Source organism: Trichechus manatus, unplaced genomic scaffold (genome assembly GCF_000243295.1).
Source record: "Trichechus manatus latirostris isolate Lorelei unplaced genomic scaffold, TriManLat1.0 scaffold00069, whole genome shotgun sequence".
Lineage (NCBI taxonomy): Eukaryota > Metazoa > Chordata > Mammalia > Sirenia > Trichechidae > Trichechus > Trichechus manatus.
In genome coordinates this window covers 7,333,862-7,358,315 of record NW_004444005.1, presented here as the reverse complement: position 1 = coordinate 7,358,315, position 24,454 = coordinate 7,333,862, and the positions used below count along the sequence as shown (strand labels likewise).

Sequence of the window (24,454 nt, the reverse complement as noted above, 5' to 3'; positions counted from 1 at the left end):
TGACTTTCTATTGAGTTGTCTAATTCTGAAATTTTATTGTTAATCTTCTGGATTTCTGATTGCTGTCTCTCTGGATTCTTGCAGCCTGTTAAATTTGGCATTATGTTCTTGAATAACTTTTTTAAGTTCCGCTACTACTTTGTGTGTTCCCTGGATATTTCTGCATTCTGTAGAATTTCCTTTCTAATTTCTAGAAGAGTTCTGTATGTTAATCTTTTGTATTCTGCCTCTGGTAATTCCAAGAAGTTCTCTTCCTCCAGAGAATTTATTGATTCTTTATTTTGGGAGCTTGCTGAAACCATCATGGACTGCCTCTTTATGTGACTTGATATTGACTGTTGTCTCCGAGCCATCAATAATTTATTATAATTTTATTTTGTATTTGTTTAGTGAGACCTAGCTTCTTATTTTGTTTTGTTTTGATATGCCCGAATAGGCTGCTTGTGTGCACTGGTTTGATTTTTGATGCCTTTGGATCTCTAACGTCCTGTTACCAGGTAGTTAGTTCTGTAACTAAGTATGTGCACACAGGAGTCCATTAGATTTTCCTATATGGGTTCAGCTCGGGTGTTCAGGCAATCGGTCACCAGGTGTGTGATGCAGGCTTTCACCCCCAGTCCTAGAGAGGCATGGGTGATTGGTGCAGGCACTGGACTCTGGCTGTGGTAGGGAATCATGTGCTGAGCCAGGCAGGGGGCTGACGGCTGCCTCTGAGAGTCTGAGAGGAAAGCGTGCCCCTATTCTCTAGGGTGAGTAGGTAGGTGAGTTTTGCAGCCGGACTATGAGCACCCCACTCTGTTGGCTGTAAAGCCTCGAGGGCACCACGTTTTCTTGGACTCCTGTAGCAGGTGGCTAGGCACTTTAGGAGATATCACCAGTCCTCAGGCCCCTGCTGCAGATCGATAAAAAGTGCCTATTTAAGGGGCAGGGCTGTTTCGAGGGTCACAAATCTGCCAGTTCAGAGCTGAAGCAGTTAAACTTCAGATGTTTGTCCTGTTGTACTGTGGTAGTGAGGACTAACGCCGTTGAGATGGGTCCCCACAAGTCTATACAGGGGTATAAGGCACTTAGAATCTGTGGACCCCTGATACCTGCGCCTAGCAAAGGAGCTGTGCTGACCCTGTGTTCCTGGCTTAGGGGAGCCAGTAGCTTATTTGTTCCCTCTTCAAGGCCAGGAGAATGGGTCAGGGTGCCTTTTGGGATCTACTTCTGGCCCAGCAGACTCCCGGTGCAGAGCGCAGAGGGAGGAGGTAAAAGGGAGAAAGGTTTTTCCCAAATGGGATTTTTTTGTTTTCAATCCCCGCGGAAGGGTGCACGCATATACTTATCTTAGCCTCTTGGGAGCTGCTTTTCACTGGTTCGGAGTGTCCAAGCAGAATCTCTGCTGCCGGGTCTCTCTCGATGTGGAAAGTGCTTCCTGAGCACACGCACAGCACAGCTGTTTGTCTGCTTCACTGGGGACCGGTGTGGCCGCGGCGCTGCAGTTGCACCACCGCGGCTCTGGTGCTCTTTGCTTCTTGCAAAGAGTCTGCCTCTCCTCTATCACTCAGACTTTGCCTTGTTCAGGGCTCCTAGATATTCATATAGAATCAAATCACTTGTTTTTCCAGGTCTTTGTTGTAAGAGGGATATAGGAAGCGTCTGATTACTCCGCCATGTTGGCCACACCTGAGACTGCATTTCTAGTGACTCCCAGGTGAGGCCGCTGTTGCTGGCCCACTGACCACACTTTGAGTAGCAAGGCACCAGATGACTCACAAGGAAGGTTAATATAAAATAGATTGTAGAATCACAGAAACAGATTGTGAGGTTCAGGCTTCAGTAGTACATTTTGTATTCAAGTTCAACTTCTGTGTGAACTGTTGTAATAGATACGTATTGAATAAAATGTAAACTTAACTCCAGAAGTGATTTCATTTAGTTTGTTTCAGCTGAGAATATCTGGGAAGGAGTGAGTGACAAAGGTTTTCTTTTTTTGTTTAATTCTTTTCATTTGAGTCCTGGATTTTGGTATCAGCATTACAGCCTGAGTGAAGGATGAGTGCTCACTGACTCATTCCTTCTTTCCTTCCTTTGCTCAGAGAGTGCTATATTGAAATTTAAATATCCATGGTCAATCATTGCATTACCCGTTGCCATCAAGTTGATTCTAACTCATAGCAACCCTATAGGACAGACCAGAACTGCCTGAGCTCTTAACCACTGTGCCAGCAGGGCATTAACTACTGAGAATACAGCAGTGAATATGACCACCCCAATTCCCTTCCCTCACATTCTAGTGGGGGCAAGGTATGTGGACAAACAAAATGATAAACAGTAAAATACTGTTAGGTGGTCCTGCATGCTAAAGAAACAACGAAGCCAGGGAAGGAATAGAGGACTGGCAGAGGGGAGTTTGCAGGCTTAGGTGGAGAGGCCCGGGATGGCCACACGGAGGGTGACCGTAAGTAGAGGAGGTACAAGGGGAGGTGGTGTGCTTGTCTAGGGGAAGGCTGTGCAGGCAGAGGGCAGTGCCGTGGACATGGGCCTGCTGTGTCCAAGCAGAGTGCTGTGGACGTGGGCCTGCTGGGTCCAAGCAGAGTGCGGTGGACGTGGGCCTGCTGGGTCCAAGCAGAGTGCGGTGGAGGTGGGCCTGCTGTGTGCAAGCAGAGTGCGGTGGACGTGGGCCTGCTGTGTCCAAGCAGCCAGTGAGGCCAGAGCAGTGTGAGCACAGGAAACTGGCACAGAATGAAGTTGGAGAGAGAGGCAACAGGGCCAGGCTGATGGGCAGATCACCATGGCCTCACAGGCCACTGTGAAGATTTTAGCTTTTAACCTGAGTGAGGTGGCAAGCAACCGGCGGGCCTGGGGTAGATGGATGAGTAGTGATCACCATTTCAGATAACAAGGAAAGGGCTTCATTTATTTTTCAGTTGGGAACTGAAGCAGAAGGTACCCAGGCAACAATTGACATATATGAAAAAGAAGAAGCCATTGAAGTGGACTACAGCTCTCTGAGAGAGGATTTGAAGGTACTAGAAAAGATTTCCATTGTGTGTAACTAACTCATGGTAATGCTGAATATTTAAATACTAATACTGCAGAATAATTTTTACACAGTACAGTGTAAAGTTTAACAAAAAAAAAGTAGATTTCCTAACAGTTCTTAAAGAAATAGCAGTAAATAAGTTACTTCTGTTGTTAATGTGTAGATCAGGATTTCTCGCTGTGTGTTCTGCAGAACATTCGTCCCATGAAATGTCTTTCCAAAGAAGAGTTTCTGTGGCCAACTAATTTTGAAAATTTCTATTCCCTTCCTGGGACTTAACAATGAATGTTAGAGGCTTTGAGAAATCCTGCAGTAAACAGAAGGAGACACCGCCCTCCAGCTTCCTGCATTTCCTATCAGTCCCCCAGTGCATGGCCTTGGGAGCACGGGCGTCCTAAAGCCCTAGCCAATGGTTTGACAGAACCGCCAAAGCCGCAGGCACAGACCTAGACCCCCAGCCCACGGACTGCTCTGGCTCAGTTTCTTTGTAATTCCTGTAGCCATACATTTCTTTGTGTGTTGGCTTCTGTTATGGATTGAATTATGTCGACCAAAAAATATGTGTTGTGAATCCTAACCTCTATGCCTGTGGTTATAATCCCATTTGGGAATGGGTTATCTTTGTTATGTTAATGAGGCAGGATTAGTAGAGGGTATATCTTGAGTCCATGTCTTTTGAGATATAAGAGAATAAACGAGTGCAGAGGAGAGATGGGGTAACATAGGTACCTAAACATAGAGATCTCCAAGGGACCAGGAAGCAGAAGCTGAAGAGATAAGGACCTTGCTCCAGAGCTGACAGAGAGAGAAAACCTTCCCCTAGAGCCAGTGCTCTGAATTTGGACTTCTATCCTCCTAAATTGTGAGGAAATAAATTTCTGTTTGTTAAAGCCACCCAAACCAAAAAAACCAAACCCGCTGCCATCAAGTCAATTCCGACTCGTAGCAACCCTTTAGGATACCCACTTGTGGTATTTCTGTTATAGCAGCACTAGATAACTAAGATGGCTTCCTCCTGAGGCTGCTTCTCTCCCGAGGGCAAAATGACCATACTCATTCCTGGCTTCCCAGCTGCACAGTCACAGACTTCAGGGGAAGAGAGAGGCTATCTTTTGTAGTGATATTGTTTTTAAGATCAAAGAAAGGTTCTCCCCTATAAAGCACCAGTAGTTGTCCCCTTATGATAAACTCACTGCCAGTGAGTCGAGTCTGACTCAGAGCAACCCTATAGGACAGAGTAGAACTGCCCTATAGGGTTTCCAAGGCTGTAAATCTTTACTGAAGCAGACTGCCACATCTTTCTCCTGCGGAGCTAGTGGTAGGGTTGAACTGCCGACATTTTGGTTAGCAGCTGAGCCACCAGGGCTTCTTCCCCTCATCATAATGGCCAGAATTGTGTCACATGTCCACTCCTGAACCCATCACTGGTTGGGGGAAGGGGGGTGGACTTAGCCTTAGACCAAGAAGGCCCACCCCCCTAGGGTACAGGGGATGCATGAAGAAGAAATGAACTACCTGGTCAGAAATGTGGCCTTTGTTAGGAAGAAGAAATGGCGCATAGATGCTGAGCAATCTCTACCACATCTTTTCATTTCATGTGTCACTAATATATTTTGCTAAATTTGTTGGGCGATTTGATTGCATTTGTAGTATTTTTTAGGAATCAGAAAGCATCTTTGCGTTAGTCTTCATTGGCTTTTCTGTAATCTTCTATTTAGTGGTTTTTCCCTTTGCTTTTGTATTTAGAAAGTTCTGCCCCACCTCATTACTGAGTAAATATTTATCAACATTTTCTTCCTGTTGGTTTTTTTAACCTGAAATTTATTTTACTGTATGGTACGATATATCCTCGTGGTGCAGTGGTTAAGAGCTCGGCCCCTAACCAAATGGTTGGCAGTTTGAATCCACCAGCCGTTCCTTGGAAATCCTATAGGGCAGTTCTACTCTGTCCTATAGGGTCACTATGAGTTGGAATCGACTAGACAGCAATGGGTTGTTTTTCTTTTTAATATGGTATGATATACAAAAACAAATCATACTAAAATATGGTCTGACCCCACACATCTGTCAGTTTGTGTTACTATGGTGGATTGTGTGATGCTGAAAGCTCTGCCACCAGTATTTCAAATACCATCAGGGTCACCCATGGTAGACAGGTTTCAGTGGAGCTTCCAGACTAAGACAGGCTAGGAAGAAGGACATGGCAATCTACTTCTAAAACACTTGGCCAGTGAAAACTGTCTGAATAGCAGTGGAACATTGTCTGATATAGTACCGGAAAATAGCCCCTCAAGTTGGAAGGCACTCAAATACAACTTGGGAAGAGCTGCCTCCTCAAAGTAGAGTCGGCCTTAATGCCATAAATGGGGTCAAGCCTTTGGGACCTTCATTTGCTGTTGTGGCATGACTCAAAATTACAAGAAATAGCCGCAAACATCCATTAACAATAGGAACGTGGATTGAAGTATGAACTAGGAAAATTGGAAATCATCAAAAATAAAATAGAACACATGAATGTCGATATCCTAGGCATTAGTGAGCCGAAATGCACTGGTATTGGCCATTTTGAATTGGACAGTCGTATGAGCTGCTATGCCGGGGGTGACAAATTGAAGAGGAATGGCATTGCATTCATTGTCAAAAAGAACATTTCAGGATCTATCCTGAAGTACAACACTGTCAGTGATAGGACAATATCCATATGCCTACAAGGAAGACCAGTTAATAAGACTATCATTCAAATTTACACACCAACCACTAAGGCCAAAGGTGAAGAAATTGAAGATTTTACCAACTCCTGTAGTGTGAAATTGATCAAACATGCAGTCAAGATGCATTGGTAATTACTGGTGATTGGAATGCAAAAGTTAGAAACAAAAAAGAAGGATTGGTAGTTGGAAAATATGGCCTTGTTTATAGAAACACCACCAGAGATCGAATGATAGAATTTTACAAGACCAACAATGACGTTTTCATTGCAGATACCTTTTTTCAACAACATAAATGGCGACTATACATGTAGACCTCACCAGATGGAATACACAGGAATCAAATTGACAGCATCTGTGGAAAGAGATGATGGAATAGCTCAGTATCACCAGTCAGAACAAGGCCAGGCCCACTGTGGAACAGATCGTCAATTGCTCATATGCAAGTTCAAGTTGAAAATGAAGAAAATTAGAACAAGTCCAAAGTCCAACCTTGAATATATCCCACCTGAATTTAGAGACCATCTCAGGAATAGATTTGACACATTGAACACTAATGGCCAAAGACCAGATGAGTTGTGGAAGGACATCATACATGAAGAAAGCAAGAGGTCATTAAAAAGACAGGAAAGAAAAAAAGACCAAAATGGATGTCAGAAGAGACTCTGAAACTTGTTCTTGAATGTCGAGTAGCTAAAGCAAATGGAAGAAATGAACTGAAAAAGAGCTGAACAGAAGATTTCAAAAGGCAGCTCGAGAAGACGTAGTAAGTATTATAATGACATGTGCAAAGAGCTGGAAATAGAAAACCAAAAGGGAAGAAGACGCTCGGCATTTCTCAAGCTGAAAGAACTGAAGAAAAAATTCAAGCCTCAAGTTGCAATAGTGAAGGATTCTATGGAGAAAATATTAAATGATGCAGGAAGCATCAAAAGAAGATTGAAGGAATACACAGAGTCACTGTACCAACCATTTCAGGAGGTAGCATATGATCAGGAACTGATGGTATAGAAGAAGTCCAGGCTGCACTGAAGGTATTGGTGAAAAAAAAAACAAGTCTCCAAGAATTGTTGGAATATCAATTGAGATGTTCCAACAAACAGATGCAGCACTGGAAGTGCTCATTCGTCTTTGCCAAGAAATTTGAAAGACAGCTACCTGGCCAACTGACTGGAAGAGATCTATATTTATGCCTATTCCCAAGAAAGGTGATCCAGCCGAATGTGGAAATTATAGAACAGTATCATTAATATCACAGGCAAGCAAAATTTTGCTGAAGATCATTCAAAAGCAGCTGCAGCAGTATATCGACAGGGAAGTGCCAGAAATTCAGGCCGGATTAAGAAGAGGATGTGGAACCAGAAATATGTCAGATGGATCCTGGCTGAAAGCAGAGAATACCAGAAAGATGTGTACCTGTGTTTTATTGACTATGCAAAGGCATTCTACTATGTGGATCGTAACAAATTACAGGTAACATTGTGAAGAATGGGAATTCCAGAACACTTAATTGTGCTCATGAGGGACCTGTACATAGACAAGAGGCAGTTGTTTGAACAGAAGAAAGGGATACTGCATGGTTTAAAGTCAGGTAAGGTTTGCATCAGGGTTGTATCCTTTCACCATACTTACTCAATCTCTATGCCAAGCAAAAAATCCTAGAAGGTGGACCATATGTAAGAGAACATAGCATCAGGATTGGAGGAAGACTCATTAACAACCTGTGATAGGCAGATGACACAACCTTGCTTGCTGAAAGTGAAGAGGACTTGAAGCACTTACTGATGAATACCAAAGACTCAGCCTTCACTATGGATTATACCTCAACAGAAAGGAAACAAAAATCCTTACAACTGGACCAATAAGCTACATCATGATAAACGGAGAAAAGACTGAAGTTGTCAAGGATTTCATTTTACTTGGTTCAACAATCAACACCCATGGAAAACAGCAGTCAAGAAATCAAACCAAGTATTGCATTGGGCAAATATGTTGCAGAAGACCTCTTGAAAGTGTTAAAAAGCAAAGATGTCACTTTAAGGACCAAGGTGCACCTGACCCAAGTCATGGTGTTTTCAGTCACCTCACATGCATGTGAAAACTGGACAACTAATAAGAAAGACTGAAGAAGAATTGATGTTTTTGAATTATGGTGTTGGCGAAGGATATTGAATAAACCATGGACTGCCAGAAGAACGAACAAATCTGTCTTGGAAGAAGTACAGCCAGAAGGCTCCTCAGAAGCAAGGATGGTGAGACTACATCTCACATACTTTGAACACGTTATCAGAAGGGACCAGTCCCTGGAGAAGGACATCATGCTTGGTAAAATAAGAGGGTCAGTGAAAAAGAGGAAGACCCTCAACAAGCTGGATTGATACAGTGGCTGCAACAATGGGCTCAAGCATAACAATCGTGAGGATGGCGCAGAACCCAGCGGTGTTTCGTTCTGTTGTTCATAGGGTCGCTATGAGTAGGAACTGACTGGACGGCACCTAACAACCACATACCGTATGAGGTAAGGATCTACTTTTTAAAAGGTCGCCGAGTTAGCCAGTTGACCCACCAACATTTAATCAAATAATCCTTCTGTTTGTAGTGAATTGAAATGTCACCTTTATCATATATTATTAATTAACCCACCCTGGAAAGTCAACGGAGTTTTCCTGGAGGGACCCCCTGAGGCACTTTTGCCCTTCCCTCTTTACAGGAGTTGGTCCTGCTCATCTTTCAGGTCTCAGCCTAAGTGTTACCTTCCTCCTGGGCTGGACCCTCCACTCTGCCCTAGGACCTGTGCTTGTATGCTGAATAGCTTGTGACTCTGCTGTAAACCCAGGTGACATGTCGACTCCCTGCAAGCTCTGCAGGGGCAAGGACTGATTATTTTTCATCATTGAATCCTCAGTGTCTAAGACATAGTAGGCGAGCAGGAGATATTCTTAATGAGGGAATACATGGAGGTGATTACGAGTGGTTATTGGTTAGCAGATGAAGAAATAAGGAGGTAAAGCGTGTTCCTGCAAAAGCATCAAAGACTCCGAGAGGGCCGCAGGCATACGTGCCTTGCCTTAGCAGTTGGGCATCCAGGGCATGCCAGTCATTGTTGTTCTTACCCCTAATAGGCTCTGCAATATGATAAAGAAGTTGAGGCCCAGCTCACACTCCTGCGGCAGCAAGTAGCATCCCAGGAAGATATTTTATTGAAGACAGCTGCTCCCAACCTAAGAGCCCAGGAGAAATTGAAGGCGGTCAGAGACAAGTTTCAGGAGTCCACAGACGGTGAAACTGAGCTTTATTTAGTTGTTATGCTAATGAGATCAGAGTCCTGGGTGTTGAAGTTTTGATTTCTAGAGCCCTTTCCACCAGTCCGCATGGATTGCACCTTGTTTTTATTATCTGTATTGTCCTCTGTTGTCTTAGATTAGTGTGGGCTTTTAATACTGAATCACTACTTGTTCCCTTTTTGAAAAATGTTCAGCTTTCATTTAAAAACAGATTTACTTGTTATTTTAGAACAGATAATATTTAACATACTTTTTCAAACCTGAATAATAGGCATATGGAATACTCTGTCTGAACTTGTCACTATTATTTAGAAGTTGGCCCTACTTGAAAAAGGCTCACCAATTGTAAGGGCCATGTTTTTGGAATTAATAATAGTTGAGGTATTCTGAAGGTAGATTTACTCCAGAAAACCAAACTTAAAATCCAATTTTAAAAATATTTCATGCTTTAAAGTTTAAATAAGAGAAGCCCTCCAGTGGTCGTAAAATAAAGTAAGAACATTGATTCTCTCTTAGCTTTTGAGGCCAGCAGAAAGGAAGCCAGAATGTGTAGGCAAGAGTTTGAACAGGTGAAAAAAAGGAGATACGATCTTTTCAGCCAGTGTTTTGAGCACGTGTCAGTCTCAATTGATCAAATCTACAAGAAGCTCTGCAGAAACAACAGCGCCCAAGTATGTATTTTTCACCCCCAAATTCTAGTGGAAACATTGTGTTACTGTTGGTGGCTGTTTTCTGGTGGGAAATAAGTAACAGCCACCACATGATGTGAGCGACTCACTTAAGGGCAAAGTCGATCCCTGAAGATGGGCGACAGAATGGCCTGTGTTCCAGATCCCACTCACCACCGCCAGCCCCTCCGGCCCATTTCTTCATGTGAAAAATGAGCAGGTCAGATCATTTGGTTTCCAAGTTCTCTTCACTTCTGAAATTCTCTTGTCTGGTACTACTTTGATTTAATGGAACTGTTCATATCTGTGGTAAAGGTAGAGGATGCTGGGAAAATGGCTGATCTCTGGGGTAGGTGAAGTAACAAAGGGGTGGGGGTGGGGGGGGAGGAAAGAACAAAAGGCAGGTTCAGACCAGGTATGTCCCTTTGTCTGACGGTCTCTTGGCTGTAAGCACTCGCCCCTTCCTTTATCGTTACCGTGGTAATGCTTGTTGAATTGTGTGTGGACTGAAGGCAGAGGTGGGGTCTTCTAGACTTGTTTTGATGTCTTTCTCATGTTTTTCCTTTGTGAATGAGGTAATAAAATTGCAACTTCTCTAAGACGAAAAAAACCCATTAACCCCGCCAGGGCGGAGTTCATCGCTGTATCTGCAGCCCCTGGCCCAGAATAGGTGCTCTTTAACATTCCATGAATGGACCAGTGAGTGGGCTGAATGGAGGCTGTTGGTTGAGACTCGCAGCACGTGCTGCTCTTCAGATGGCAGTCGGTGGGGAGGCCTGGGTGTGTTAGAATGTTTTCCCTCTAAACCCACCCATACAACCCTGTTGTCTGTGATTCCATGTAAATTCATTATTTTCAAGCATTAGTATTTTTTCACCAAAATGGAGAAAAACCTAACCAAGGGAGTATTTCACAGTTAAACTGTCAAAATCCCAAACTAAAATTTACTGGTTGCTTTTCTGGTAGTGCTAAATGAGTAACGTGTTTCAGGCATTTCTGAGCCCGGAGAACCCCGAAGAGCCTTACTTGGAGGGGATCAGCTATAACTGCGTGGCCCCAGGCAAACGGTTTATGCCGATGGACAATCTGTCAGGGGGGGAGAAGTGTGTGGCCGCGCTGGCGCTCCTGTTCGCTGTGCACAGGTGAGGTCGCAACAGGCGTTAATGCTGCGTTGGGGCGGAAACCAGGGGGCCTCCCCACAGAGGAGCTGTTAACTGCTTGTCATTAGTAATACTTAGCAAATGTGGGACAGAACTGTTTCCTTCAGCCAGGCAATTCAGGGCATGTTTCAGGCCTGTGACAATTTAGACAGGAAGCCTAAGAGAGAGTTCAGTCTTTGACACATTTTTACTCCATTTCTGTTATCAGTAGCTACTAATATTCCAGCTCTGTAGAACAGCAACAAGAAAAAGAAATATTTCAATTGGCCAGATGTGACATCAGGATTGCCAAAACAACAACAAATCTAAGCAAACAAACAAAAATTATATATTATTTTCCTAGTCCATATTCAGAGATCTGCTAGCTAGTAAACAATGTTAAGCAAAGCATTTCTTCTGAAAAACAGTATTTCACCTCCACTGACAATAGTGGTGGCACTGTTTGTAAACAAATCAGGAAGCAAAAAGCTAGCTAAAATTAAGGCAATTAAAAGCTTCCAACATTCAAAGCACAGAGGTAGACCTAAGGTGTGGATGATGCTGCCTCTCTATTTCCATAAAGGAGTTCTACCACTATTTTTCATGGGTCTGAAGAAGGAAGAGCTATAGGTTACCACAGGCAAGGAAAAGAGAATGCCCGTGAGGCAGGGACCCCAGCCTGAGCCTGTGCTGAGTAAATCTCAGCAGAGTTAGGCCGTCACTCAGGCTCAGCCCCATCCATTTGGTCAGCAGGTCTTTACTACGTGTTTACTGTGTGCCAGGTGCCGTTGTAGGTGTTGGGTATCAGTGAACAAGATAGAAATCTCCGTTTTATTTTGGGAAGACAGATAATAAATAAGGTGCTTTAGTAAGTTATTCTCCAGTGCAGAGAATTCGAGGAAATGACAAGTGCCACAGAGAAGACAATGAAGCAGGAGGTGGATCTGGAGAGAGGCAGGGAAGGGCTTGCAGTATTACAAAGAGAAGCCAGGGAAGGCCTGTTTGAGAAGGTGCCATTTGGGCAAAGATGTGAAGGAATTAAGGGAGCAGGTCATGTGGACAGCTAAGGGAAGAATGTCCTAGGCACAAGGAACAGCAAGTGTAAAGGCTCTGAAGCAGGAGTGAGCCTGGCCATGTGGAGAATAGACTCTGCAGGCAGGGGCAGACGCCGGCTTGGGAAACTGTTGTAACATGGTGAGAGGTAATGAGGTGATGGTGGCCGGACCAGGGTGATAGCAGACAGTTGAGCAGACAGAATGTGCTGACAGACAGGTGGTGGTGTTGTGGTTGGGTGCCGTCCGGTCGGTTCCGACTCATAGCCACCCTCTGTACAACAAAACGAAACACTGCCCGGTCCTGCACCATACCCACGATTGTTAGGCTTGAGCCCATTGTTGCAGCCACTGTGTTGATCCATCTCGCTGAGGGTCTTCCTCTTTTTCGCTGGCTCTCTACTTTACCAAGCATGATGTCCTTCTCCAGGGACTGACCTCTCCTGGCAACATGTTCAAAGTATGTAAGACGTAGTCTCGCCATCCTTGCTTCTAAGGAGCATTCTGGTTGTGCTTCTTCCAAGACAGATTTCTTCATTCTTTTGGCCGTCCACGGTATACTTAATATTCTTCGCCAACACCACAATTCAGAGGTATTATAGATCTCTTCCAGTCAGTTGGCCAGGTAGCTGTCTTCCAAATTTCTTGGCAAAGACGAATGAGCACTTCCAGTGCTGCATCTATTTGTTGAAACATCTCAATTGATATTCCGACAATTCCTGGAGCCTTGTTTTTCACCACTGCCTTCAGTGCAGCTTGGCTTCTTCCTTCCGTACCATCGGTTCCTGATCATATGCTACCTCCTGAAATGGTTGAACGTCGACCAATTCTTTTTGGTACAGTGACTCTGTGTATTCCTTGCATCTTCTTTTGATGCTTCCTGCATCATTTAACATTTTCCCCGTAGAATCCTTCACCACTGCAACTCGAGGCTTGAATTTCTTCTTCAGTTCTTTCAGCTTGAGAAATGCTGAGCACGTTCTTCCCTTTTGATTTTCTATTTCCAGCTCTTTGCACGTATCATTATAATACTTTACTATGTCTTCTCGAGCCGCCTTTTGAAATCTTCTGTTCAGCTCTTCTTCAGTTCATTTCTTCCACTTGCTTTAGCTACTCGACATTCAAGAGCAAGTTTCAGAGTCTCTTCTGACATCCATTTTGGTCTTTTCTTTCTTTCCTGTCTTTTTAATGACCTCTTGCTTTCTTCATGTCTGATGTCCATGATGTCATTCCACAACTCGTCTGGTCTTCAGTCATTAGTGTTCAACGTGTCAAATCTATTCTTGAGATGGTCTCTAAATTCAGGTGGGATGTACTCAAGGTCGTACTTTGGCTCTCGTGGACCTGTTCTAATTTTCTTCAGTTTCAGTTTGAACTTGCATATGAGTAACTGATGATCTGTTCCGCAGTCGGCCCCTGGCCTTGTTCTGACTGATGATATTGAGCTTTTCCATCGTCTCTTTCCACGGATGTAGTCAGTTTGATTCCTGTGTTTTCTACCTGGTGAGGTCTATGTGTATAGTCACCGTTTATGTTGCTGAAAAAAGGTATTTGCAGTGACAAAGTCATTGGTCTTGCAAAATTCTATCCTGCGATCTCTGGCATCGTTTCTATCACCAAGGCCATATTTTCCAACTATCAATCCTTCTTTGTTTCCAACTTTCGCATTCCAATCACCAGTAATTATCAATGCATCCTGATTGCATGTTTGATCAATTTCAGACTGCAGAAGCTGGTAAAAGTCTTCAATTTCTTCATCTTTGGCCTTAGTGGTTGGTGCATCAATTTAAATAGTAGTCATATTACCTGGTCTTCCTTGTAGGCGTATGTGTATTATCCTATCACTGACAGCGTTGTACTTCAGGATAGATCTTGAAATGTTCTTTTTGACGAGGAATGCAACGCCGTTCCTCTTCAAGTTGTCATTCCCAGCATAGCAGACCATATGATCGTCCGATTCAAAATGGCCGATACCAGTCCATTTCAGCTCACTAATGCCTATCGATGTTTATGCGTTCCATTTCATTTTTGACGATTTCCAATTTTCCTAGATTCGTACTTTGTACATTCCACATTTCAATTATTAATGGATGTTTCTTCTCATTTTGAGTCATGCTACATCAGCAAATGAAGGTCCCGAAAGCTTGACTCCATCCACGTCATTAAAGTTGACTCTACTTTGAGGAGGCAGCTCTTCTCCAGTCGTTTTTTGAGCGCCTTCCAGCTGAGGGGCTCATCTTCCAGCAGTATATCAGACAGTGTCCCACTGCTATTCATAAGATTTTCACTGGCTAATTCTTTTCAGAAGTAGACTGCCGGGTCCTTCTCCTAGTCTGTCTTAGTCTGGAAGCTCAGCGGAAGCCTGTCCGCTATGGGTGACCCTGCTGGTATCTGAATACCAGTGGCATAGCTTCCAGCATCACAGCAACACACAAGCCCCCACAGTAGGACAAACTGACAGGCACGTGGAGGACAGACAGGTGTAGGGTGTGAAAAGAGAAGTCAGGGATGACTCTGTGGGTTTTGGCCTAGTCAGCTAGAGGGATAAGAGCCGCCATTAACTGAGATGAAGAAACCCACAGGAGAGAAAAGGTTTGCAGGAGCAAGTGAGGGGTGTGGTTTTGGATGAGTTCGAAATGTTGATTAGACACCAGATGGAATTGTTGAATGCGCCATTGGACATGTGAGGCGAGAGTTCAGAGAGAGGGCAGATGCGGGTAGACACGTGGGCGCCATCACTAGACGGATGGTACTCAAAACCCGAGACCAGATGAGACCACCAGGGCGGCCAGTTAGATAAGAGAGTGCAAGCTGCCGAAGGGGCCTGGAAGGAGCAGTGGGTAAGGTGGGGAGAGGAGGCTGGGGCCACAGAAGTCAAGAGAAGCATTTCCAGGAGGAGGGGACAGTGCCCAACCTCAGTAGTGCCTGTCTGGGTCCACGGGAGAGGGATGAAAACAGAGCCGTGGGGTTAGCAACACAGAGCCATTGACAACAAGTCAGCAGCCCCCAGAAGCAGGTTTCTCATGTACTCTGAATACCCTCCTCCAAGCCTTTTATAGACAAATAGAAAGTTGTAACTTACTGAATTGTCATCTTTTCCCTAGCTTTCGGCCAGCCCCGTTCTTTGTCTTAGATGAAGTGGACGCAGCCCTGGACAATACTAACATCGGCAAAGTAAGTGTCTTTCTGCTTTTGACTTTCATTCGCCTGTACACAATTCAAGGATCACATTGGGTCAGAAGGCAGTTTATCCTGAGCAAACAGGATTGTGGGCAAAGCGATGATAACTAAATAAAAATCAAAATATTTTTAAAACCCAAGTTAAACATCTAGAAACAGGACGACACAGGGTTAGGGGACCCTCGGTGAGTTGTTGGGGATTGACACAGGGAGCTGGTGAAGACGGCCGCGCCCCACCCCACGTCCAGACGTCCACGACCAGAGGTCCCTATAGCAGGCCGCGGCACACAGGTTTATGTGGTCTCATCAAATTAACTGTTAAATGAAGTCCAAAAATAACATTTCTAAATAAAATTCCAAAGGATTTAAAGTTTAAAACTCTGCCATTACCCCCTCCCCTGCCCAATTTTATCAGAATACAGCCAGTCGCTTAAACTGTAATTGTGTACGATTCTGTTTTCAGTATCTAGGACAATGAAGGAACTAAGGGAACAGTATAAGTCTAGAGTTAATTTTAAAGGTCTGCATGGACGGCACAGCCACACTGAGGAGGCAGGCTCTTCTGAGCGTCACTGGATTGAATTTCTGCCATGAGAGCGGGTTACTTGGTCAGCCGTGACCATACCCACCACTGCCAGGAGGGAGTGCTCCAGCTGCAGACTCTTGGGGTCATGAGCCACTGCCAGGCCTTCCATCTGGAGAGGAATCAGATTCTCCTGGCTGATTCCAGGCCCAGCCATCTTCCAGAAACCACTGGGCTTTGCATTTAGGCCTGCTCACAGGCAGGCTGCTCTGGCCACGCTGACGGATGTGTTTCTCATTACTAACTTGTAAATTGGAATTCTCCTCTAGACCTCAGTCTTGGGAGCTTGGTTCGTGAGTTCACCCTGAGAGGTGTACTCACTCCTGGAGTGCTGCCCCCTGTGGGTCTAGGCCTCCAAAGCTGGCCTCTCGCGCTTCTTACTCCACTGAGTCTCACCTGAAATGCCTGGGAGTCATATCTGCAGTCGCTGCAGCCTGAGGGGCCTTCTGGTAGCATTTCCCAAGTGGTACTGTTGTCGTGAGGTGCTGTCGAGTCAGTTCCGACTCAGCGACCCCATGTAAGACAGAGCGAAACACTGCCCGGTCCTGCGCCATCCTCACAGCCATTATGCTCGAGCCCATTATTGCAGCCACTGTGTCAGTCCATCTCGTTGAGGGTCTTCCTCTCTTTCGCTGACCCTCTGCTTTACCAAGCATGATGTCCTTCTCCAGCGACTGGTCCCTCCTGACAACACGTCCAAAGTATGGGAGACAAAGTCTCGCTGCCCTTGCTTCTAAGGAGCATTCTGGCTGAACTTCTCCCAAGACAGATTTGTTCATCCTTTTGGCAGTCCCTGGTATATTCAATATTCTTCACCAGCACCATAACGCAAAGGTGTCAGTTCTTCTTTGGTCTTCCTTATTCACTGTCCAGCTTTTACATGCATATGCGGCGATTGAAAACACCATGGCTCGAGTCAGGCGCACCTTAGTCCTCTTTGCGAGCTGTATTAACCTAACCCGAATCTCTTTAGTGCCCTGCTTTTTCAGCAGGTCACAGTCAGCAGGATACATATCCCATGGTTCGTACCCACAAAATGTAGAAAACCAACAAATCCCCAGTCCCCTGAACCTCATGCAAAGGACAGACCAGAGCCACATCCTATTACTGGCCCCAAACCATCAGTCTTCCTGGTAACTTGGAGAAGGAACAGGGGAAAGGGACAGATCCTGCTTTGCCTCTGCCGAGCGCCAGCCCACCTGCGTCGGGTGACTGGCTCCCTGCCTGGCTCCTCAGGCCGCCCCCTTGCCAGGCTAGTTGTGGCGCTGCATGTCCCATATCCTGTGGGAGGGGACGTTTGTGGACTCTTTCCTCACTGGCATTTAAGGTATCTGCATCTTCTGACACAGTTTAGGAGTTGGTTTTGGTGGCACCTGCAGGCACTAGGTCTTCCTTGAGACTCCTGACGCCCAGCCCACGTACTAAAACACCTAAATGCTCGTTTCCCTTTGAGACCCGTGTTCCCGGCACTCCAGTGCCGTGTGTGAGCCTTCGTGCAGTAGGAGCAGCTGTGAAGTAGCCTCCGCTGCCTCCTGTGATCAGGGTGCCCGACATCTGTACAGTAAAACCTGCCGAAGCCGGAACCTGTGTAAGGTGGATACCTGTCAGAGAAGGAAAACTCAAATATCTTCCAGCAGTTGAATAAAACGAGTATTTGAAAAGTGGTTAAGGACTGCACCCTGTCACTGTCAAAGGCGGAAAACTTGCATGACCGGGGAAGAACAAAGCAGTCCTGTCAAGTTCCGGCTCTCCCAGGTTTCACTAACAGGTAACCCTCCGAGCAGAGCGCATGCCCTAGGTCTCGGCATCCCGTCCCCTCGCCCAGGCCTTTCAGTCCCGTATCCCAGGAGGTGCGACCACCGCCTCTCGGGCTGGAGTCCCCTCCACCTGCGAACTCGGCCTCCTTGTTCACCTCAACCGGTGATGCAGTCCCCAGCTGCAGCTGCCACCCCTGCTCCTTCAGCTGGGCTCCTCACTGTCCTCCTCCGAATTCTCACTAGCTTGTTCACCAAGACCCCTTTCTACCCGTTTGTTCTTATTACTCCATAACCTTGGAATTGAGCTTCCTGAAAGAGCCACCGAGTTCACCTCTAACCAACTGACTTGATTACCAATTACAAATACATAGATTGCCGCAGTTTTTCCCCCATCTTCAGGCTTTGAGTTGGCAAAATAGGAAGTTGGAAGTTTAAATACCAGCCCCTTCACCCTCATAAAATATTCAAATGGTGGTTTTTATCGTGTTACAAAGGCTGATTGCACAGTCACACAGTAGTATCCTAAATTAGAGCTTTATTTTGTAAAAATACTTAGTTTTACATCATGGATTTAATGAGGTTTCTACTTTTTTACTTACCTCATATTTTAGAATCTATTTGCAATTTCTGCAGTGATGGTGGACTGACATGCAGTCACTGTGCCCAGAAACCAGGCCTCCTTCTCCTTGCTGGTAAAACGGTGCTTTTTATATCTTCCCAGGTATCAAGTTACATCAAAGAACAGACTCAGGAGCAGTTCCAGATGATAATCATCTCCCTAAAAGAGGAGCTCTATTCCAGAGCCGACGCACTCATCGGCATCTATCCGGAGGTAAGAACAAACTGGGCAGGGGTGGGAACTTAACATCACCTCGCCTCCTTCCTGGCGGGCCGGGCCTTTCCAATTAAAGCTCCCAAACGCAGGTGGGCCAGGCTGTGGTGGCGGATGCACAACACGGGGAAGGGAATTAGTGTTGCTGACTGATACACACAAAGTGGATGAAAAGGCACATGTGTTGAGTCATGTGTATTTTACCACAATTTTAAAAAATGTATCTCAAAATTATAATAGGGGAAAAAGTTATAAATGGAGTCTGGAGATACTGTTTGGTTTCTGCACCTGATACAGGCTTAAATGATTTTGTGATCCAATAACATTTCCAACTACTCAAATATTTTTCTGTGACAGTACAGAGAATTAAGAGCTATTTTAAATGAAACAAGCAAACTGAACATTGCAAAACAGTAGGTATGATAGTTTTGTTTTGTGAACAGTACATGTTAAGTCACACGTAGGCTATACTGGTGATGTTGTATTTCGTATCTCTAATGTTGGAGGTTTTAAACAAAAACAAACACACTGTGGTAGAACTAGCAAGGGACCGCTTATCTTCCAAAGGTCTCAGAGAAAGAAACCAAGACGTTTATTAGGAGTCCCAGGTCCTACAGTAGCTTTTAGAATCGGACACACCTTCCTTAATCAAGCCACTCAGAATGTTCTGTGGGCTCACGGAGTAAGCAGCTCGTTCAGGTCGTTTGGTTTTTAGAGTTAGGTTTTTCTTCTTGAATTTTGCTTTAAGCTCAGGTAAGAATTAACTAACCTTCCTGTGCCTACAGAATGGGAGTGACCCCCACCGGGAAACAGGTTTCCTGAAAGAATGGAAAGCCTCATGCCAGATACATAATACAGAACAATGTAATAACCATTGCCATCAAGTCGATTCTGACTCACAGCCACCCTACAGGACAGAGTAGAACTGCCTCAGAGGGTTTCCGAGGAGTGGCTGGTGGATTTGAACTGCCGACCTTTTGGTTAGCAGCCGAGCTCTTAACCACTCTACACCAGCAGGGCTCCACAAAACAAATAGTTGGTGTAAATGCAGATGACTGAGTGTGACCTTTGTAGGTGGGTACCTGTAGGCTTTTTAAATAGATGCAAACCCAGAATCCCTAATGCCCTGTTTTACAGTTACTAATGCTTCTTCCCTCAATATGGAAACTGACGTTTGACGTCTTCTTTTTAGCACGATGACTACATGTTCAGCCGGGTTCTGACCCTTGATCTCTCTCAGTATCCAGACACCGAAGGCCAAGAAAGCAAGAGACACCAGGAGTCCCATTAGGAGCGAGTGCCCTCGTGAGCCACTGTCAACTCCCAGCCACGGGACAGTCATGTAGTGGTCAGGTTAATCACGGCTTAGTTCCCACGCTGCCCTTCACACAGCTCTTGCGTAATGACTTCTTGAGCAGGAAGGAGCAGCCTCATGTGCTAAGAAAAATTGTACCTAAGACCAACGCAGCTGTAGCTCCTCCAGGGAAGGCGTGTTTAAGGTCCACCCTTGCAGGGAGTTTCCAGTGAGAGTTAACTTTGAATGAGTTTAAGGAAAAAGTTAACAATTTTGTACCATTATTTAAGTAAACAATCTAGTAAGTTGCTAACTATTGGCACATTTAAGTAATCTTAGTTTTTAAATGATAGAGTGGTTAGTTGTTTTATGGAAAATCATTTCAGAGGAACTGTTTATCAATATTGAAGATATCAATAAAAAAGTTTCAAACATCTCCAATCTATAACTTTGGAAACTAAAAACCATTTTAATGGTAAAATTGAAATGTGTCTGCTCCAATGCAATCTAAATGTTTCTAATATAATTTGTTAAGAAGGAAATATCAGAAAACACAGGCTTTCTCAGGTAACAACTGGCTTCTCAAATCCACTGTTCTGGGCAGGAAAGAAAGATGCAGAATTTTCAACAGTACTTCATTTCCGTTTCAAAATGGAGCTGAAAAACTCTAGGACGCCCGTGGTGGTCTCCTCAGTAAGACTGTGCTGTGTCCAGGAGCTAACCATCGAGCAGCCTCCTGAAGTGATGGAGTTGCTTCCCAGCAGCTCATCGTCATTGCCCGTAACAACAGAACACATTCTGTGCCTGAGAGACAGATTAAGTCACAAGATACGGTTCCTGCCCTCACGGGCGAATCTGGGGTCACTGCTGATTGTGTAGTGCTGGCCACAGCGTCTGAGTCCCCTGCTTCTCCCTCTCTGGAAGAGACATCAGCTTGAACTCTGAATGTCCTGTAGATGCTGCCAGGGGCTCACATGAGACCCCTGGCTCTTGCTGGGCGATCCTAACTCTCTTCTGACACCAACGCCTCCACGCCAGTGAGCCTTCAGAGCAGTCAGCTCGGGACAGCGCAGCACCCTGTTGCAGGGCAGACTCCATAAACCACAGGGCTTGGGGGAATGGGTTGGGGCCCAACGGTCAAACCTCAGCGACACGTACAACAGGAGCCTAACGGAAACGCCAGCCAGCTTTACACACATTAAGTGGTTAAGAGGCACACAGATAACAAACAGGGTGCTCGCTCTTGAAAACGACCTTCCGTTGACTTGTGGCCATGAGCGTGACAAGGCTGCTGCTTGTGGCGGTGGAAGGAGGGGCTCACATTCTCACCCAGACGGGGCGGGTGTGGGGGACCGAGATGGGGGGGCTCACATTCTCACCCAGACGGGGCAGGTGTGGGGGACCGAACAGGGAGAGCAACTGGCCGGGTGTGTGTGGCCTGTGGCGTTTTCCTGAGCAGCTCATGCAGCTGGGCAAGGTTTCCATTCACCTGCGAGGGGTCAGCAAACCGCATCTTAAAGGGCCAGACAAATTCCTTAGGGTTTGGTGAGGCAGCAAGGAGGCTCTTAAAGAGATACCTGTATGATTATTTAAAATGGAATCATTTAAAAATGTAGAAACCATTCTAGCTTGAATAAGCAAACGGCCATAATTTGTGGTCCCAACCTGTTTCTCACAGAACTGAACATAAGCAGTGTGTGTCCCTCACAGTGCGCCCTTTGGGATCAGTCGTGAGGAACAGCTGCATTTTAAACAAGCGTGACAGCAGGACTGGCTCAGACCCAGTCCCTCATTACAGGGGCTCCTGGGAGCGCTGGAGATTCCCGTGAATCGCCGGCTGACTTCTCCAGCTCTGTGTCCTGATCGTCCCCTTCCGTGCTCGTGACACGCTACGTTCCAGTCCTCTCAGATTAGGATCGCCACCCCTGACTGCACCGTGTAAACACTTTACAGTGTTTGCTTTGTAAAAGATTTAAAACACATTCAAGTAATCACTGACTTAGTTTCACAACTGAGTGGGAACTCAGGCTACACTCCTCATTAAACAGATAACGTCAAGCCGCCTCGTACCTGGGGAAACGCCGAGCACACAGGGTCGCAGTTAACGTTTTATTCAGGACCAGAGTGACAAAGATGTGTTTTCCATGCTTGGAAAGGAAAGTAAAATGGTCTTGGGCGGGTCTCTGGCTTCTCTCTCATTCACACTCCATCCCAGCCTTCACGTTCCTTTTGTTGTTAACTCTCTGGACACTGTGGGGAGCTCCAGTGCCACCGGCGGGGAGTGGCACAGGCCTGGCGAGAAATGCCGCATCAAAAGCTGGCAGCCTTTGCGCGGAGACCAAGCAGGGCCGGGATGCGGAGACAGCCAGCTCTCGCTCCGGCCACAGAAGCTCCCGGCCACAGCACTAACCAGCTCCTCACCATGGCCACGGGAGGAGAGCTTCCGGAGATGAGAATAGAAAGGTTGGGCCTCATCCACAAATAAAGACTTAAAAAGCTTGGCATTTATACTGTAACTAAAAGCTAGCAACGTGGTCTTTTGCCCACTGGCAATGTCCCCAGATGGACGTGTGCGACACTGAAGTGAACCTTGAAAAGGCCTCTGGCTCCTCGTGACTTCACACCGCTGAGCCGTCAGTGTACCTGCCCTTTCTCTGGAACTGAAGTCACTAAAATGACACCATTCCAAAGAAGCCCTCTTTAGCTAATCGTTTTTTAAAAATGCCATTCTCACTAGCTGATCCAGGGGCGTGCAGAATCCACTTGTTCTTCGCTATTAACAGTATAACAAACATACCTTTAATTTTTTTCTACAGTAACAGATGTTTCCACATGAAAACCATAGAATGTAAGTGGGTTCTTGTTTTCTCTTTGGCAACCACTGTTGCGAGGACGGTCTTACTCTCCCCGTTTCACTGGAAAAAGCAACCTTGATAAAGAGGGCGTGTGGCCCTGCCCCGGTTTGGTTCCTGAGGTAGCTGTCCATCTGTCCTTACAAAGTGTACCTGAAGCGTGCGCCTCCCTCCTAGCGGTCAGACACAGTGGGCTCCCGCACCCAGCCTCGCTCCCACACAGCTCTTTTGGGGTGTATGATGGTCCAGAATTGAGAGATCCCGTGCGGAGTTCTCTGAACATTCCTCATCGTGTGTGTGTGGCACTGTGGTTACAGAAGGCTGGTTTTCAAGTTGCAGGTTTTATTGGTTTTAAACATTTCAAGACCCTCCGGCATCATCTGTTTAAACAAAAGAAAGGAATACCAAAACATCACAATTCAGCTACCAAAGTATTTGCAATAGGATTTCTATTTCAGAAACTGCTTCACATTATGTGTGTGTGTACCAAGGAGCCCTGGTGGTGCAGTGGTTAAGCACTCGGCTGCTAACCAAAAGGTCAGCAGTTTGAACCCACCAGCAGGTGTGGCAGTCTGCTTCCATAAAGATTGCAGCCTTGGAAACCCTACGGGGCAGTTCTACTCTGTCCCACATGGTTGCTATGAGTCGCAATCAACTCCACAGCAATGGATTTGGTTTTGGTTTGGTGTGTGTACTAGAGACTTAGAAAACCCCTCCAAACGGAAACAGTAACAATTATCCAGAAAAGGGGACAAAGTAAATTATGACAGGGTTTGCAAAGACCCAGGAAATCCTAGCCCAAGAGTCCATGTGGTGGTTCCACTCTGAGTGGATGGGGGAGGGTCATCACTGAAGGGAAGGCCTGTGCGAGGCTCAGACACACCCCACCAGGCCAATCAGCTGAAAGGCCAACCAGCTGAAAACCAATCAGTTTTCTTGGGGCTGTGGCCTGCATCCAATATATATGGATGTTCTGGCAAAGCTCTCTCTGGATCCTGCATCTGACTCATCATCCTCTGACCTCCAGTTATTGGGACATGAGCCCCTGCAACCACCTGAGTCTGGAGAAGCCTGATGCCTGACCCACAGATTTGGGACTTGCCAGCCTCCACAACTGTGTGAGCCACTTCCTTGAGATAAATCTCTATATATATATTTACAGGGCCCTGGTGGCACAATGGTTAAGAAATTGGCTGCTAACCGAAAGGTCAGCAGTTCGAATCCACCAGCTGCTCCATGGAAACCCTACTCAGGCAATTCTACTCTGCCCTATAGGGTCGCTATGAGTCGGAACAAACTTGACAGCGACAGGTTTTAACGGGTTATATATATTCATAATATACATGCTTCCCTGGTTTTGCTCCTCTAGAGAACCCAGCCTAAGACATTTAGAAAATAGGCAATTAACATGTTAAATGCTTCGGCGCGCTCAAAAATCCCTAGTGGATTGTTACATAGGTGTTTACTCTGGTTTTCTTATTTAAAGTAAGAAAAAATAAATTCCAGGTTCTCTGAAAATCCTCTCTCAAATGCTGTCAGGGATGGGTTAGCATAAGATGACCAGGGAGGCTCCCAGTGCCCCCAAAGATGTCAAAAGATAGCATGATGAAAACAGTGGGATGCTATGAGAAAAGATAACTCAGAAAACACAAGCTCCCAGAAATTACAGAGAACACTGCCAAAACAAAAATTTAACCCAGGGGCTAGAACATAATTTTGAGAAATCTTCTAGAAAGTTTTTTTTTAATGTAATCAGAAAATGAAAATTAAGAGACATTAGAGAAAACCTAAGAGGCATTAGAAATCAACCCAGCAGATCCCAATTAGTATGAATTTCAGGAAGAGAGAACAGAGAAGACGAAAGGAAGAAATAATCAAGGAAATAAGAGATTATTCCAGAACTAGAAAAATGAAGGGGAAAAAAAAAAGGGTAAATAAAGACTTCCACCTAAACAAATCCTCTGAAAATTTCTAGACATCAAGGAAAAAGATCCCAAAAGCTTTCAGAGAGGAGAGTAACAGGCCATCTACAAATCAATGAGAATGAGACCGCCATCAGCCCCTCCAAGTCAATGAC

The 24,454-nt window shown here is 45.4% G+C and overlaps 2 protein-coding genes across 7 annotated transcripts in view; one reads left to right on the top strand and one right to left on the bottom strand.

The window, feature by feature from the left end:
- SMC1B (structural maintenance of chromosomes 1B) overlaps positions 1–20,708 on the top strand; it is a 78,020-nt gene extending 57,312 nt beyond the window's left edge. Inside the window, exons 19-25 of one of the 2 annotated variants that reach the window (XM_004380007.2) lie at positions 2,913–3,011; positions 8,859–9,015; positions 9,537–9,691; positions 10,679–10,830; positions 14,984–15,053; positions 18,121–18,231; positions 19,424–20,708. In XM_004380007.2, the coding sequence (XP_004380064.1) occupies positions 2,913–3,011; positions 8,859–9,015; positions 9,537–9,691; positions 10,679–10,830; positions 14,984–15,053; positions 18,121–18,231; positions 19,424–19,522 (843 nt within the window). In that variant the 3' untranslated portion in view covers positions 19,523–20,708. The remainder of the gene's footprint in view (positions 1–2,912; positions 3,012–8,858; positions 9,016–9,536; positions 9,692–10,678; positions 10,831–14,983; positions 15,054–18,120; positions 18,232–19,423) is intronic. The other variant, XM_004380008.2, reaches the window with a different exon arrangement.
- A 912-nt stretch (positions 20,709–21,620) lies between these two features.
- The window catches only part of FAM118A (family with sequence similarity 118 member A), a 29,776-nt gene continuing 26,942 nt past the window's right edge, over positions 21,621–24,454 (bottom strand). For all 5 annotated transcript variants that reach the window (XM_023734615.1, XM_023734616.1, XM_004380006.2 and 2 more), the window contains exon 9: positions 21,621–22,757. In XM_023734615.1, the coding sequence (XP_023590383.1) occupies positions 22,738–22,757 (20 nt within the window). In that variant the 3' untranslated portion in view covers positions 21,621–22,737. The remainder of the gene's footprint in view (positions 22,758–24,454) is intronic.